The sequence below is a fragment of the Phyllosticta citribraziliensis genome (genome assembly GCF_038025025.1).
Source record: "Phyllosticta citribraziliensis strain CPC 17464 chromosome Unknown J3D65scaffold_1, whole genome shotgun sequence".
Classification (NCBI taxonomy): domain Eukaryota; kingdom Fungi; phylum Ascomycota; class Dothideomycetes; order Botryosphaeriales; family Phyllostictaceae; genus Phyllosticta; species Phyllosticta citribraziliensis.
Window position 1 is genome coordinate 1592616 of NW_027117338.1, and position 16470 is coordinate 1609085.

Consider the following 16470-nt stretch of genomic DNA (forward strand, 5'->3'; position numbering starts at 1 on the left):
CTCCACCTTCCATCCAACACTCAAGTCTCAGCCTTGTCGCTGAATCACCCTGATCGGATGTGCTATCCAGTGGCTGCCACGGTGCAACTTTGTTCAGTTGTTCCTTGTCGGTAGAGTCCACGTTGCCCCCGCCAGCGGATCCACCTGCACCCCAGAGTGACCCGTCGATCATGTCCTCCGTAAAGCAGTCTTCGCGGAATCGCAAGACCCCAAGAGTCAACGATCCATACAGACGAACCTCCTTGGCGTGAGATCACTCTATCGCGCGTACGATTGATACAAAACTTCGTCTGACAAAGCTGGACCAGTTGCGAAGTCTGTCGAAAGCGGAAGACAAAGTGCACGGGCGAATTGCCTTGCTGCAGGTATTGCAAGCTGCACAATCTCGAGGCCAAGTGTCACTATCTTGAGCAAGAGCAAAAGGTTGCTGTGCCAAAATCATATCTTCTGGAGCTCAAGGCTCGGCTAAAAGCCTACGAATGCGAGTCTTCTGTCTGGTCAAACGAACTTGTTGACTGACTCTGTGGTAGCTGGCGCTGTTCCAACAAACACACCATTGGCGGAACCATCTCCAACTTCTGTAGATGATCCAGAAAACGTAGAGTCCGAGGCTTTTGAGGAAAACCCCTTGACCGAGGGCCTTGCGCATTTGACCATCACTCCCTCAGGTCAACGACGTAAGATCTGCCATCCAGTCCAGAATCCTTTTCGGCTAACTTGAGAAGACTACTTGGGCCACTCATCGGCGACGAGCTGGGCTCTCCGACTGCGCAACTTTGTCGAAAATGACACGCATCTTGACCAGGACCTCAAAATCGAGGTCCAATATCCAACATACAACCCGGCGGCATGGCCCAAACGTCGTCCGTCACTCACAGATCAAACGAGGCTACCGCCATATGACTTTTGCCGTCATCTATACTATGCCCAATATCAGGTTTCAATATTCTGAGCCAAGTTCAGGAATGCCTCCTAACTGACTTGCAGTACATAGGCACGATCTTTTCATTTGTTCCTCCACGAGTATTCGAAGAAAGGCTGCAAAAGGCCCATGACGAGGCCCTGGATCTATCAGACCGTGAATCATGCCTGGAGTATTGCCAGGTCTTGTTGATGCTCGCATACGGTCAGCTTTACAGGTGCGCTCGCTTCGCCGAAGAAAAATTATGTTTGTCTGACCTACTTCGACAGCGTCAACCAATGGAATAGTCCAAACGGACCGCCTGGATTTGACTTCTTTATGCAAGCTCTCGAGTTTTTGCCAGATATCCATGAGGAAGGGTCCGTGCTGTTCGTCGAAGTGCTTTCCCTTGTCGGCTACTTCATGCAGAACCTACACCGTCGAGATGCTGCATTTCTATACGTTGGTTCCTTCCACGCCTCTCTGATTCGAGAGGACTGACGAGTAATCAGATTGGCTTGGCCCTGAGAATGGCCATATCCCTTGGGCTCCATCAGGAGATGGCAGATCCAGACCTTGATGAAGAAACCAGAGAGCATAGACGGCGTCTTTGGTGGTCCGTCTACTCCATGGATAGGTAGGCTTCCTGGTCAACACCGATTGGCAGTACTGACGGATGAAAGAATCCTATGTGCCAAATCAGGTAATCCAATCACGATTCTTGACGAAGACATAGGTGTTTTGCCCGCGTCGCGGCTTCCAGATGAACCTGAGATATGCCCCGCGACTGTACTATCTCATTACACGCAACTATCTCGAATCACTGGCCGGATTATGAACGGTAAGCGCTTCCAATCCAGTTCGATGACACGTATCGACCAAGTGGTGGAGTTTTCCGTCGAATCTCTGCGTAGTTCTTCGCTTCCACCATCTGACCGAACTAGACATCTACCGCAGAACCGGACAGAGCGTCAAAACAGGCCCCAGCCTCGTTGCTTCGGTCAGTAGCATCATGGACGATCTCAACAGCTGGCGGCGTGATCTCCCCGCCAGCCTTCAATTCGATCGCTCTCGACTCAACGCCGGTATCAAGCGCGAGACTGTTTCCGTCTTCCTCCACTTTTACCAGTGCGTCAACATGACGGCACGCCCGCTGCTCTTCCGAATTGTCCAGCGGCGGATTGCTTCTGAAACAAAAGAGACGGAGTGGCAAACTGGACTGTCTCCCATGACGATCCAAGTCATCAAGGCATGCGTCGCCGCCGCAAGAGACAGCACCGCGATTATGCAGGCGGCCGCGCGGCAGAACCAAGTTGGTGAGTCTACGACTTTGCAATTGCTTGCCTGATCGGTCGACCGAGTTCTAACTGAAGCCGCAGCCAACTTTGGCTGGATGGACAGTGAGCACTTGTTTAGTGCGGCGATCGTGCTCGTCATGATCAACCTCGCCTTTCCGCGCAACTCGCGCGATGCGCAGGCCATGGACACGGCGCTCGAGGTCTTGCGCGGCATGGCAGAGAAGGGTAACAGCTACATCCGCGCACGCCACGAGCTTCTCATCAAGCTTCGGAGCGTGACTTCGGCGTCCGCAAGCAACCCACATGCGTCATCTTCTAGTGTCCCCGTCGCGTCGAACAGTGGCCTTGCTTTTACTTCTTCGTCTCCTCCACTTTACGACGTTAGCAGTAGCGCGACCACCAATTCAGCTCGACACGGGAATATTGCTCGCACTTCTCCGTCTGCACCTCCTTCCTACTCTGCTGCTTCCCCTATTCAAATGGCCGCACCTCAGAACCGAGCTCGACAAGACTCGTCGGCTTTCTCCCCAAACTTTGCCAGCTTTTCATCTTTCCCTGCGTCATCTTTCGGTGCCACGGCTGCGAACACAGGGGCAGGGGCTGGGCCAACACAAGGAGCATCAGACGCGGGGCTGTGGGAGGACAGCTACGGGACCTTTGACGCAGGAATGAACGGCATGGATTGGGACAGTTTCTTGATGACTGGTGTCGAAGGAACAGCCACTGGTGATTGGCCAGTGAACGACGTGGAGCAGCAGCACCAGCAAAGGCGAGACGAGGGCTGGGCGGAAGTATTTGACGAGGATGGGGAGCGATGGGTCTGAGTAGCATCGGGGAGCAGCGGCACAGTGAGTGTCGAAAGAAATAAGACTTCCTGGCAATATAAATGCGCTTAGAGAGCATTCATTCACTACTACAGCTATAATTAAGGAGTAACAATCTGCTATTACAGTCACGCTTAGGGAGCATCCATTCACTACTATAGTCACGCTTAGGAAGCATTCATGCGCTGCTGCAGCCAGACCCAGGGTGTCTCATTTATTTCTCCACCCACTGTGGCGGCTTAACGAGCGTAGGAATTGCAGGAAGGGGGAAGCCCTAGTTTTGTTCTAAACATCAGTGCATGTTGAACGCAGTTGAAGCAAGTGAGAATGACGACGGCGACCTCGACCATCCAGTCGGTACGATGGCGGTCCGGAATGCTACAACTCCTTAGCCCAGGCTCGAAAACTGAACGACCAATCTAGCTCCAAGGAAAGAGACCGGGGAAACCCTATAACGAATGCGTCGAGGGCAAGGACCTTGGCAATTGTTGGCCAATGGCGCAGCGGCTCGTCCCGGATCTAGACCAGCTCCTCCAACGTCAGTGGCGGCAGGCGGACGACGGCACGACGGCAACGACCAAAGGGCCATCTGGTGACGTCTGACGAACAAGTGGGGACCATTCTCCACTACCCATGGTCGTCCGCATTGTCCAACGACGTCTTTCCTTTTTCTGAGACAACTGCGCTGCAGAACGTTGCATGGCCACACACAGCATTTACCTACCATGACGTTCCAACAAGAAATGCGGTCGTGGCTTTCGCCTGAGCATAAAAAGACGAACCCCGTCCCCGAGATTGGCTCCAGAGCCCCGTCGGCAGACAAGCTTTCACTCTCGGGAGCCGAGGCAAAACCGACCGTCATCACCTTCCTGAGACACTGCGGTTGCCCTTGTACGCTTCCACCATTGTTTTTGTGATCCGCAGGAGAAAGCACCGCTAAGACAGCATTCTTGCACACGCACTCCAGTTGCAGAAAAGACGTTCCAGTCGCTCCGCACCTCCGCGGCGCAAAATCCAGACGTCCGCTTCATCGCCGTATCGCAGAGCGAACCCGCCTCAACACAACGCTGGGCGGAAGCCGTCGGTGGCAGTGGCGCAGTTCAGGTCGTCGTCGACGCAGAGCGCGACCTCTTTGCGGCGTGGGGCCTGGGCGTGTCGTCGTACTGGCACGTCCTGAGCCCGGGAAGCATGTACTCCGTATTCAAGCTGGGCAGACAAGAGGGCATTTGGAACAAGCCGACGGAAAGCGGCAATCGGTGGCAGACGGCGGGCACTTTCGCGGTCGATGCGGAGGGTGTTGTCAGATGGAGCCGGCCTGCCGCAAGAGCAGACGATTTGCCAGAATTCGACGAAGCGGTTCGGGTTGCAAGAGGGACGCCGACATTAGAGAGGGCCAAGTTGTAATTGGTGCGGTGACGAGCGGCCTCGCTGCCGCTGCTGCGATGCAGTTAAGGTGAAGTCCAAAGAGGCTATGGATAAAAAGAAGCTTGACATGTCTCTCGGCGCGTGCAGTCGTCAGTCGGTCAGTCGGTCGATGGTGGCTTGTTCCAATTAAAGTCGCTGACTCAACCGCTCGCTTAACTATGCTTTGAACGACTCACGCAGACCGTCCACCTTTTCCCAAGACGACCTGCTCACCTTCTTCTTCTTCTTCTGGCACGCAACGCGAGCATCTTTACGTGCTGCCTTCTGGTCCCTTCGAATATCAGCGTCACGAAGCAGCTGTTTTTTCAGGAACCGCTGCCAAATTCCTCAACGGCCACTACAAACGCGAAAGCGCGCGAAAGCGAGCCCGACGGATCCGCGCAGGGGCGATGGCGGGCTTTATTGCCAAAAGTCTTTGCCAAAAGTCTATCTCCCACCTCTTCACGCGCCACAACTGCGGAGGAGACGCATGGCTGGCGGCTGTGTAAAGCAGGCCCGCGTGACGGAGCCGTTGGATCTACGGCGACGGCAGCACCCGCCTTCCGATCGTCTATGCGCGTTAACAATAAACAGGCGCTTTTTGAATTTTAAATGAAGAGCTTGGCCAAGTTTGTTTATACGGCGACAAGACGGCCGGATGGGAGCGGAGAAGTGCACTGGCCAGCGTTTATTATTGGAGCCCCCTCTTTATCCGAATCTCTTAATGGGTGCTGCTGATTACTGGATCCTGGTGTGGCTGTTGTTGTCAATAGAGAAGAGTCAGTCAGTATAAGAGCGCCGCCACGGCCACTTGAAGGAGTGATATATGTGATCCCGATCAGCCTTTAATTACTCTCCAAGATGTGGAAGCTCCTCTATTTCTGGCTGGGTCTCTGCGCCCTTGCACATTCCTCGCCGGCCGTTCTCGAAAAAAGACAGAATCCATGGGAGATCCTGCCTCCGACGCCAGCGGAGGTCGAAGGGTTCGTCGACACGCGTTTCCTCGTCGACGGCGTGTACCAGTGGATCAATCAATACAACCCAAGCCCACAAGTCCCCCTCGTCTTCCTGCACGGAGGCCTGGGCGACCACAGGTACTGGGCCGACGTTGCCAGGCTGGCCATCAAGGCGGGCTACCACGTTGTGTTGGTGGACCTGCGCGGGCACGGACGCACCGACTACCTCAAGGACGACAAGTTCACGTATGAGCTGTACATCAAGAACGTCTTCGACTTGCTCAACGACCGCGGCCTCGGGCCCGACTACGTGATGATTGGGTGGTCGGACGGCGCGGCCTCTGTGCTGGCTGGCCTCATCGATCCCGTGATCAAGAGACGGATATACAAGGCCTTCATCTTTGCTGGCTTCCAGAAACCCAGCGACACCAATCCCACCTTCAGCTCGACTCCGATTTTCAAGGTGAGCCTACCCCCCCCATCACCACTCGCCAACCAATCAGCAACTCTTTCGAACCCATGCTGACCGAAAAACTCGCAGGACTTTGTGAGCCGCTGCCGCAACGACTACCCGACGTTCGGCAAGCGCGGCGGGCAGAACTTCGACGAGTTCGCGGCCAAGGTGGCCGAGCTGGAGAAGAACTACCCGCAGTTCACCGACGACCAGCTGCGCAGCATCGACGGCGGCAGGGTGACCATCTGCGGCGCCGACCGCGACGAGGCCGTCAACCTGGACGTCGCGCCGCGGCTGCACGGCCTGATCAAGTACAGCACGCTCACGATCCTGAAGGACGTCAGCCACTTTGCGCCGGTGCAGAACCCGCAGCTGGTCTGGGATGCCATTTTGGCTTTCTTGAAGGTCCCGACGGCTGTCGAGTAGGGTTCGGCATCGCTTTCGTCGTTCAAGAAGACGGATATAGCCAAATTGTTGGAGAAGCTTTCAATCGAGAACCCAATCCGGCTGTTTGTCTCTCTCTCTCTCTGCCTTGATGACTAGAAATAAGCAATCGGGCGGCGATGATGTTGGTGATGTAGCCTGTGCGTTGTCCTCCGCCCAGCCGGGGAATTCTTTCCATCCCATCCATTTTTGAACCAGTCAGACCATCGTCCCATCACATCAAATACCTCTCTCCAAACCCTAAACAGACCTTCATCGACAAGCAAAGATGATTGTGATGAGCGTGAGCACGAGCCCTGTGATATCCTCGCCCGCCGCAACTCACTTCCCATGTACCCCCCTCCCGCCGCACCCCCTATCATACTTTGACTTCAACACCACCCTTCCCTCCACCGCAGTGACCGCCGAGGGGAAAACAATACTGTCTAGATTTAGCTTCTGGAGGTCACAGCAGTGCTCTTCAAGTGCAACTACCGCAATTGCCACCATTTCCCCGAACGCAACTGGACAGTAAGGTACATGCAGTCAATGCTCAATCAAAACTTCACAACTTCCCAAATGCGGCCACCAGCAAGCGCACCCGTCAACCTGTCAGACCAAACCCCGAAACCGACAGCAGACGACGGACTGGATTAGCCCACGCACCACCACCCACTTAGACGAGCAACTAGAGTAGCACGGCGGACGGCCTTTTCACCCCCCACCCCGGACCCCCACACCACGCCGCGTCCGTCCGTCCGTCCGTCCCTCAAGTCCGTCCATCTACCTTCTAGACGCGCGCGCTCCGCCCCCCCGCATTTTTCTAGAACGCGCGCGGCGCAAGTCGTTTTGGAATGTGTAAGCAGGAGGAACGAACGACCGCCGACGGCGGCGATGGCCGCGGCTGTCGACTCAAACTCTCGATCTTCGACCTGCCTGCCTGCTTGCGTTATCATCCCTTTCTTCGTTGCCATCATCACGCGCGCGGGCGCGCGCGCGCATCACGACGGGCGTTGCCGCTACGTGGCTGCAACGATCTAGATATCAATCGAGCCCCTTTGGCGCGATTTCTCCTCCGCGTCTCGGCTAATGGTTCGTAGGTGAAGTCTGCCGAGCTGCCGAGTTGCCGATTGTTTTTGGGGGGGGGGGGGGGGGGGGGGGGGAGAAGGAGTGCACTGCTACATTGTAGAGGACGGGCGCATCGCGGAGACAGACGAGAAAGGAGAAGTGCAAAGCGAGAGAGAGGCAGACTGAATCATGAGGGAAAAAAGAAATTGTCTATTCAGTTCCAATCCACAACTTCTACCATCGAGGGCTGTCCAGCCCAGTTGAACCCAACTCAGCCCTTCGACGCCGTCTTACTTTTGTCAAAACACTGCTGTAGGAGCACTCGTCCATCTCATGATCCTGTCATCGCTCCCCAGAAAACAAAAATCCCCTAACGCATTGTTAGTGGGCGAGTCAAAGCAACAAGTCCCCAGGCTCTTTCCTTTCCTTTCCTTGCCTTTCATTTTCCTCACTTTCAAAGCCCATCTCCCTTTTGGGCGTGAAGAAGCAGCAAGAAAGATAACGCCAACGCCAACAACAGGGAAAACCAAGACAAGGAATGAGGAAAGTACAGTATGATGGGGAAAGAATACAGCGAAGAAAATAGAGTCAACAAAACGCCTGAGCGCACTGTACCCACACACCATACGCCTCACACCACCGGATAAGCAATGAAAAAAGTCGTCAAGGATAACTCCAGCGACAACCAGACAGGAGAAAGGAAGAGAAGGGGGGGGGAAAAGGAGGGTAGTGGGAAGAGGATGAGAGTAGTGAAAGAAAAGGATATAAGCTTTTCCTCTATTCTCTCCTTCCACTACTGCTTCCTGCACTCCCACTCGCACCACCACCAGCAAACCCACTACCGTCATGGGAATGCCCGAAGTACAACATGTGGTTCGACTCAATGGGCTGAGCGCCGCCAAAGTTGAAATCAGTAGTGCGCGGCAGCGAGATGGCCTGCTCGGGCGACTGCCCCTGTATGGCGCCCTGAACAGGCAGGCGACCGCCACTCTGGAAGCCGCCGGTGCCAGAGCTGCCCATGGCTGCGGCCGCCAGCGCGGCTGCAGACGAGGCCGTCGACGAGATGCCGCTGCGCATGTTGGACGACGATACAGGTGTTGATGTTGAGTAGCCGTAGTTGTAGTCAGCGCCTGGCCAATGCGCGCTCTGGCTGGGCGGCTGCACGGCAAGGTTGCTGCTGGAACTGACCGAGTACCGCGATCGCTTGACAGGTGGCGCGTCGGGATGGTCCGCGTACGGGGTAGGCGGTCCGTAGCCGCCGTATTGCGACGAGTGGCTCGTCGAGGCGTTGGGTGTTGGAGGCGGGTATGTAGGCGTGTCGTATGCTGATTGCTGTGGCGAGCGCGTGCTGCTTGGATTTGGGTATGAGTATTGCGGCGTGTGAGTGGTTGTCGCACTCTGTGGCGCACTCGAGGTTGAGTACGTGTGTGCCTGGTCGAATGCTGGTTGTGGCTGTGGCGGCGAGCGCTTGCGACTTGTAACAGACCCCATGTCAGTGGCTTTCCTAGATGGAAGCGTGAGTGCTTACCCCATGACGTGCCTGGGCTCTTTGCGGAGTCGGAGTCGGACTCCTTGATCGGAAAACGCTCGTGAAAGATATGTTGACTCGTCCAAACCACGGAACTCCTTTTGCGAAACAACTGTTGGGGGTCAGCACGGGCGTTCCGGAGTATGCGATCCACAAACCTCTGAACTTGTCCGAAATAACAGACGTGATGTACTCGTATTGCGCGCCAGGTCTGCTCCCAGTTAACACACCCCCGTCTTGGCCGGACTCGGGTGTGGCATACGTGGGAATTACGTACTTGAGAATATCGAACAAGCTGAAGCGCAGGCGATATTCGCCAGTCTTTTTGATCGATATGTCTCCAAACACGAAGAAGGCGCCGTCTGGTAGCGGTTAGAAAGAAGACGGGGCTTTCAAAGAGGCGATGATACCTTTGTTGTCAATGTCCTTGAGTCGATGGAGCGAGGAACATATGGTACCGGCAAGAGCCTTGTCGTCTGCGGGCTGTTCTTGTTCGGGATCCCACAGATCGCATATCATGATCAAGTATGGGCTCTGCATGTAGTGCCTAGGTCACAATGAGCCGCTGGTCAGAGCCTCGCGACGGAACACTTACGCGTGTGGATCATGCACATCTTGAACGTGCAGCTGCACGATGGGTGGAGGGTCGACAGGCTTGCGATCTACAAAAGTCAGCACTTGTCCCATGTCTTTTTCTGGGCGACGTACTCTTTTCCTTTCCATTAAGCGTGACCAAGGCCTCCTTTGGCTGCTGCCGTATGCTCAAATCGACGGCATCACTAGGGTGGGAATCATCAGTTGGAGGCCGAATCTCTTGAGCTGGCGAATTCTGCATTGCGCTCTCGTCGTACCTCTTGACGGGCTGGTGCTCCGAGGGCCCTCGAGGTGCTTGTTGAATCTGGACACCGCACACGCGAGGTGGAGGTATAGGCGCGTACGTGGGGTAGCCCGAGTACATTGAATCCAAGTATTGTGGGTGCAACATTTGTGCGGCTACGCAGGTGGCAGCGACCTGACTATCGGATAGAATAGACTTGGGTCTGGCGGGTTGGTGGCTTCTGGACTGAAGTTGCAAAAGCTCGAGATCCGTGGTTGCCGACGCGTCCGTCGACGGGCGGGCGTTTTTGGTGCGGTTGTTGCAGGACGGGACCGGCTTTTGAAAAGAGGTACGGGAGAAGCGAGATATATAGGAAGAAGCGCAGCAAGACGTTGATCAAGTGTGGCTAAGGATAGGTCGGACACCCGAAGAAGTTTAGCGCCAGCCAGAGGTATCGATTGGTGGCGGAGCGGAGCAGAATTGATGGCCGTTGCGTCGAGATGACTGGAGACGATGGTCTTCCTTGTTGGGGGAGGCGCAAGATAAGGGGTTGGGGGGACGCAACGGGCGGACGGTGTTGATGGCGCTAATGCTGTCGAGGATGGCGAGAAGAGGCGATTGTGCGTGCGGTGTTGAGCTCAGCATGGAGAAGGCAACGTAACCGAAAAGCAGCAGAATAGCACAGGTAACGAACGATTGCGGCGCCAGGACAGGCGGGAGCAGGACAGAGAGCAAGAGAGATGGGAGTCGAGGCCCAATTCGGGATGGCAGGAGACTGATTTCAGCGGCGGGAGGAGCTACGATGGATCACTATTGGGCGCCTCGGGAGGAGCCAGCTGCTGGTTGCGATGTACCGTGGAGCAGCCCAAGCGGTTCCTGCGTAAGCGGCCGAGGAAGGAGCAGGGCGGACCGGGCCCTTGGCTCTCTACCAATGCTAGGTGGCAGCAGGACGCGGGTCTAGCAGGACGGTGACGACGAAAGCGGGCATAGAACCAGTCGGCGCGGCAGACACGTGCCAATCTGGAGAGGGGGGAATCCCAACGGCAGGGAGAATGGGCGGAGCGGAAGAGTGGTCGACAGCGTTTTGATTTTTATTTTGCGAGAGAGCAGAGCCGTGGGTGAGGGAGGTGGTGGAAATAAGCAGTTGAATGGTTCAATTCACGTCGCTAGTCGAGTGGTGTGGTTTGGACGGCGGGCTGAAGCGACGAAGCTCGTGACGTGACAGGTGGGCTATGGTCTGATCGGTACCGGAGTTGAGGAAGGATGGCGGCGCCCGTATTTGGAAAAGCGAGAGGGAGAAAGCGAGTGAGGCAGAGGGACTGGGCTGGTGGCAGTCTTGAACGGCGAGCGTGGGAGAGAATGCAATGAATGGTGCAAAGTAAGGGACGTCAGCATCCCTGGTACCTTGGCTCCCACGCAGGGCATGGGCACGGCGACGAGAGCCGGCCAGCAGGTCAATGGGAGATGGAAAAGGCCATGTCGAAGGAGCGAGCGAGACGGAGGGGAGTTGAGGACGATTGTCGAGTTAAGGTACTGGAGTGCAAGGTTCCAATGGACAATCCCTGGCTCAATCTGAGGACAACGGCTGGCGACAGCGGGGAAGAGCGGGAGATGGGCGAGGGCGTTTGGAGGGCGAGGGTGAGGGCGAGGGCGAGCGAGGAGCAGAGCGAGTTTGTGGTTGAAAGAATGCAGGTTGGTGGATTGGAGGTTGGCGCAGATGTAGACGCAGACGCAGGTGCAGACGCAGGCGCTGGCAGCAGCAGCAGCAGCAGTAGTCAGGTCGGTGGGAGGGTTCAGGTTGTATGTAGAGAAGAAGGTTCAGCTAGCAACGCTCCAGCATCCCTGCAGTGCTGCCAGCATCAGGGTGGGCCCGGTTCCGTCTGTCGTCGAGTGCCACGGCAGACGAAACCTCGCCCTCTCCGTCGCTCCATCACCACGTCCATCACCTCCATCACCACTCCCTCTCGCTCTCGGCAGGCACCGCAAAAGCAATCATCAGACGCTCCAACCCAGGAACCGCACCGCGTCTTCGTATTTTCTGCACTGCCATCCCAATCTGGCGGCGTCTGTGCAACCCGACGTCACGTCAACCCGGCTTGCTCTGCTCTGCTCTGCTCTGCTCTGCTCTGCTCTGCTCCTACGTGGACCCTGTTCTTTGCTTCTTTCGGTTGTCCGTGTGTGCCCTTGGTTAGCATCGTCACCGGCTCCACTCCCAGGCACGCCTCATGTCTCCCACCACACCACTCCGCTCCGCACGTTGTCACGACCCAAGCTAGGTACATTAGTTACCTTACCATGGATGCATCGTCGGCATGCAGGAACCTGTCTCCCTTCCACCCACCAGGCACCCACCAACCCCACGCCACGCTGCCTCCCTCTTCTCCCTCCGCTCCGCGCTCTCTCTCTCTCTCTCTCTTTCTCTCTCACGGGCCTGCCAAGCCATCAACTCGACTGGTGCCACCGTCACCATGCAATCATCCACCCATCTCCAGCCTGCCTCCAGATCCCTATCCTCGCGTCACACGCCCGAAAAGAGCCTGCCTCGCCCGCCCAATTTCCGCTGCGCCAAGCCGAGAGAAGAGAAGCCCGCATGCCCACCCTCTCCCTCGACAGCCCAGCCAACACTCGAGCCCGCACAAAGAAACCCACCTTTACGCCACCCCGCCTTTCCCGCCCACTGCTTGTTGGCCATGGCAACCGTTGGTCCGCTCTCCCTTTATTCCAGCTCTCTCCAACGTCACAATCAGCGGCCGCTCGCTCTTGGGTGGCGCCGTGTACGTGTCCTGTTGCTCCATGCCCGCGTCATCGACAACGCGCGTCTCGTAATTGGAGTAAATGGCCGCCACAATGTACTTGATCTCTGTTGCGCAAACGCACCGATTAGCCCGACACTAGAAGAAAAAAGGAAACCCGACAAAAGAAAAACCACCCTCCATGCCGCATCGCATCACACGCATATGACGTGACGCAGCCAATCCGGGCCACGTCTCTGGCCATTTTGAAACGGCAGGACCGCCAATGTGGGAGGACGCATCAGGCGAACGGCGTCAATCGAGACCACTCTCTCTCCCTAGCCGCCCGCCCACCGTGCCACAGATCTGACGCAGAACAAGAAACGATGCACCACGGAATGGCAAGCAGTCAACCGGGAAAAAAGGCAAAGACGGAAGAAAAAGAAACTTCACTTACGATAGACGGCCAAATGGCTGCCGATGCACATGCGCCCGCCGCTCCCAAACGCCCAAAACCACCTCATCATGTGTCTGAAGCCGTCGCCGTCGCCGTCGCCGCCCTTGGTGCCGTCGGCCGTCAACAGATTGCCGTCGGCGTCCAACCACCGCTCCGGCAGCCACTGCTCCGGCTGCGGAAACACGTCGGCGTTGCGGTGCAGACTCCACGCCTGGCTGGCGACGCGCACGCCGGCAGGCAGATTCGCATACGGTCCCAGCGACGCGCCGCCAGGAGGCGTAACGCGCGGCTGCGGGCCGGGGATGGCGGCATGCAGGCGGAGCGTTTCCATCACGACGGCATGGAGAAGGGGCGCGGCGTCGAGGGCCTTGGGCGAGGGCAGCGAGGGCGCAGACGCAGGCGTCATCGGGGGAGATAGCTGGCGCAGTTCGGCGCGCAGGCGGGCCTGGAGCAAAGGGCGCTGCGACAGCTCGTGCGCGAGGTAGGTCAGCGTGATGCTGCTGGTATCAAAGCCGGCGGCGAGGTGGTCGAGGAGCTCCGAGGCGACTTCGTGCTTCATGGCGTCGTCTTGCGGTTCCGAAGCCTCGCCCTTTTCCAGCATCGCGTCCCTTTCCTTTTGCTTGCTGTTACCTGTCTTCTCCTGCTCCTTCACCAGCGCCCTGACTAGACCATCGTATACAACCGGCCACTCGCCTTCAGTCCTCCTCTTCTCCAGCTCCGCCGCCCCTTCAGTGGCTGTCACGCCCTCGACCCACTTCCTCGCCCTCTCGCACAAGTCCCACACCATGGCCTCGATGTTGGCATTCGCCTCGTCCACCCACCGCGGCACGAGTCTGACGCCGAGTCTCTCCAGCCACGTCGTCAGGCGCGGCATCTCCTGGTGATACACGGTAAAGCTACGGCGGCAATTGTACCAGTGCAAAAAGGCGTCGCGAGCACCTTGATCCTGCAGGAAGTTGGTCGCCAGCGGCAGCGAGAAAATGTACGCCGTGACAATGTCCATGGTGAGTGCCGACAGCAGCGAATACATGTCGACGTGAGCCTTGGACGCAGACCACGCCGACAGTTGAGGGAGCAGTCGTTGGTAGACGATTTGCGAGACGGCATGGCGCAGCGTCGCCGAGGCCTGCACGCTCGACTTGGAGTAGATGCCGCTGAGCAGGCGTTTGCGCGCGCTGTGCGGCCTGGAGTCGACTATGGCGAACATGGGGGGTACGTTGCTACAAAGAACCACACATCACCACATCAGCACCCACAACCACAGCAATCAAATGTTTGCGATGTACACCCGAAAAAAAACAACGACAGTGACAGATGAAAACCTCATGTCCTTCGCGTCTATCTTGAAATTCATTCCGTAAGCCCAAAGCAGTCGTCGAACTCACCTGTAATTCGAAAAGAAGCTATACCACTCGCTCTTCCCGTACCGGCCGCCGGCGTACACCTCCTTCAAGCCGCCCTCGACGCAATTGACGCTGACCTCCATGGGCGCGAGCCGCACCACGGCGCCCAGCCGCGCGTGCGCCGCGTGGATGGTTGCGATCTCGCGGCCCCGCCAGCGGACGTACGTTATCCAGAGCGCCGTGTAGGGCGCCAGCGGGTGCGCGGCTGGGATGGCGTCGAGCGGCTTGCGGTCCGTCGCGGGGGAGAGGAGGCGGCGGAGGAGGATGAGGAGGGGGGGCAGGAGGAGGAGCGTTGGTGGGAGCATGGTGGTGGAGTTCGGTGGTGGTGGTGTTGTTGGCCGGGTTGGCCGGGTTGTCGCGTGTGGTGCAGGACCTGGGAGAGGTGTGGACGAGCTCAATTGCCACGCAAGCAATTGCGAAAGAAGTGTAAAGGCAAGGACGAGATGTAAGATCTACGAGAGGTGTGAAGTTAGAGGATAAGGGGGAAAAAGTGTCACTCGTCACTCCTGCCCCTCCTCCCAGGAAGTGTCCCACCATCCAAGCCCGCCAATGGCAAGGCCGCCAATCCTCAGATGAGCGTCATGTCAACGGCTACATAGTAGGGCGCCGTATCGTACGTCGCTTGCCCTATCGTCATCTCCATGAAGTACGCCGTCTCTAGTGATAAGCTCCTCCTGCGCGCGTGCTTATCAGGGGCTTTGCGGGGTGGTACAATCTATTACCATCTGAGGGGAGCTAGCTACGGAGCTACCCCGCGGACTACCAATCCACCAACCCCGCTCACCGACTGATGGACATCATTGACAATGGCAACTGCACGTCGACCGTGCGCACCTCAAGCGGCTGGGTTGGTCGGCACTGCGCGTCTGCTTGTCAGAGCACACTTTAAGCTCCGATGGACGGGCGCGTTGGCTGGGCGTGTACTCTCGAATGAAGGTTGCGCGCGCAGTGGCCGTCGATGAGATCGACAGACGGGGGCGGGCGGGCGGGCAGCCATGTGCGGACAGGACAGCCAGGACATGGGAGCCGGAAAGGGAACGAACGGAAGGATGAGCCGACGGCGGGATTGACAGGGTGATGGGCATGGACGGGAGCGGGAATGGGTGCAGAGGAGGCATGGATGGCCATGCTACGCTAGCTCTTGTTCTTGTCAAGCTTGCGAGTGGTTAGAGCCGTTGTCCGTCCGTCCGCTTGCGAGTGGTGGACGCTGTGAGGGACGGGAATAAGGATGGTTTTCCAAGATTCATGGCCAAGTTTCTTGACGCTGGTGTGGACATGTAGATACACGCATGTAGGCACATCCACGCCACCCTGCTGCCAGAAACAGCAGGGCAAAGCCATGAAGCGTGTCTCTCGCACATAAAATTGCTGTTGGACCTTCAGTGTACTGGCCAAGACACGCAGCGTTCGTTCCTGCTCAGCTGACTGTAGGTTCACTTATTTTTGGTGTTTTCCAGCACGCTCAGCACGAGCTCGCTACCCGGCGATATTGAAGCAACTCTTGCTCCATCTTGATTCCAAACTTTCAAAGATATCGAACTCCGGACGGCGTGTGAGAGATTTCAAAGGGATTGATGGTCAAAGACTGAACTCAAAACGATTTGACGTGCGCATGCCAAGTTGGTCGCGTGCGCCCGGGCGGTGGTAGTAGAAATACTGCGTTGCTGTTTGGAGCATTGGAAGATGTAGTCTAGGCATATTTCGCATTCTTGTGACCACCATATGGATGGAAGTATGGTTTCTTGGAAGTGTAAGAGCAAAGGAAAGCGCACTTTCTGAGCAGGTGCTTGTCGGAAGCTATCTTGAGAAAACAGGAGGCTCGACGGTTGTGCCTGGCAAGGTTCAAGGCTACATGTAAATAGCACAAGTCATGCCGCACATTGACAAGTGGGGATGCGGTTAATGAGGAATCTTCCGCTTCAATCGGCGCCTAATAGGTAGTACTCATATCCAACAGCAAGTACTCAACCCACCCGAGAGCAGAATACGCACTCAGAAATATTCAACCGTCTATGTGGGGTAGTGACAGGGAGCGTTTGAGCTCCAAGTGTGCCACGACTTTTCCATCAACCGTGCCGTTTGCTCGCACGGTCGTCTTATCGATAACCCACGCACTTGATGACGTCCAGTCGTCGAGAGTCAACCAGTCATCCACTCTGCTCCACCCTTCGTCGCGTCTCGTCTTATTACAAAACTCCATTCTCT

General features: G+C 56.8%; 6 protein-coding genes across 6 annotated transcripts; 3 read left to right on the forward strand and 3 right to left on the reverse strand.

Annotated features, from left to right (window-relative positions):
- The first annotated feature begins 9 nt into the window (after positions 1-9).
- Positions 10-3188, forward strand: J3D65DRAFT_609964 (C6 transcription factor). The gene is made up of 10 exons (XM_066798743.1): positions 10-247; positions 309-481; positions 531-677; positions 726-937; positions 988-1139; positions 1192-1363; positions 1414-1538; positions 1585-1742; positions 1846-2217; positions 2281-3188. Exons 1-10 carry the CDS (start codon positions 171-173, stop codon positions 3021-3023), a joined length of 2331 nt encoding a protein of 776 aa, XP_066659788.1. The 5' UTR covers positions 10-170; the 3' UTR covers positions 3024-3188.
- Positions 3189-3635: 447 nt separating this feature from the next.
- Positions 3636-4640, forward strand: J3D65DRAFT_609969 (uncharacterized protein). The gene is made up of 2 exons (XM_066798744.1): positions 3636-3914; positions 3991-4640. Exons 1-2 carry the CDS (start codon positions 3749-3751, stop codon positions 4425-4427), a joined length of 603 nt encoding a protein of 200 aa, XP_066659789.1. The 5' UTR covers positions 3636-3748; the 3' UTR covers positions 4428-4640.
- Positions 4641-5288: 648 nt separating this feature from the next.
- On the forward strand, positions 5289-6263 carry J3D65DRAFT_599196 (hydrolase/acyltransferase; the record flags this gene model as incomplete). The annotated part of the gene is made up of 2 exons (XM_066797882.1): positions 5289-5846; positions 5925-6263. 2 exons carry the CDS (start codon positions 5289-5291, stop codon positions 6261-6263), a joined length of 897 nt encoding a protein of 298 aa, XP_066659790.1.
- Positions 6264-7996: 1733 nt separating this feature from the next.
- On the reverse strand, positions 7997-9010 carry J3D65DRAFT_24999 (uncharacterized protein). The gene has a single exon (XM_066794789.1). It carries the CDS (start codon positions 8817-8819, stop codon positions 8106-8108), a length of 714 nt encoding a protein of 237 aa, XP_066659791.1. The 5' UTR covers positions 8820-9010; the 3' UTR covers positions 7997-8105.
- Positions 8515-9974, reverse strand: J3D65DRAFT_24977 (velvet factor-domain-containing protein). Its single transcript, XM_066794787.1, has 6 exons — positions 9708-9974; positions 9565-9635; positions 9452-9518; positions 9267-9403; positions 9015-9218; positions 8515-8968 (listed from the first exon to the last, which is right to left on the reverse strand). The coding sequence occupies exons 1-6, from the start codon at positions 9839-9841 to the stop codon at positions 8853-8855; spliced, it is 729 nt and encodes a 242-aa protein (XP_066659792.1). The 5' UTR covers positions 9842-9974; the 3' UTR covers positions 8515-8852.
- A 2165-nt stretch (positions 9975-12139) lies between these two features.
- J3D65DRAFT_25003 (cytochrome P450 monooxygenase-like protein) lies at positions 12140-14816 on the reverse strand. The gene is made up of 3 exons (XM_066794792.1): positions 14248-14816; positions 12863-14082; positions 12140-12533 (listed from the first exon to the last, which is right to left on the reverse strand). The coding sequence occupies exons 1-3, from the start codon at positions 14568-14570 to the stop codon at positions 12325-12327; spliced, it is 1752 nt and encodes a 583-aa protein (XP_066659793.1). The 5' UTR covers positions 14571-14816; the 3' UTR covers positions 12140-12324.
- Between the last annotated feature and the right edge of the window lie 1654 nt (positions 14817-16470).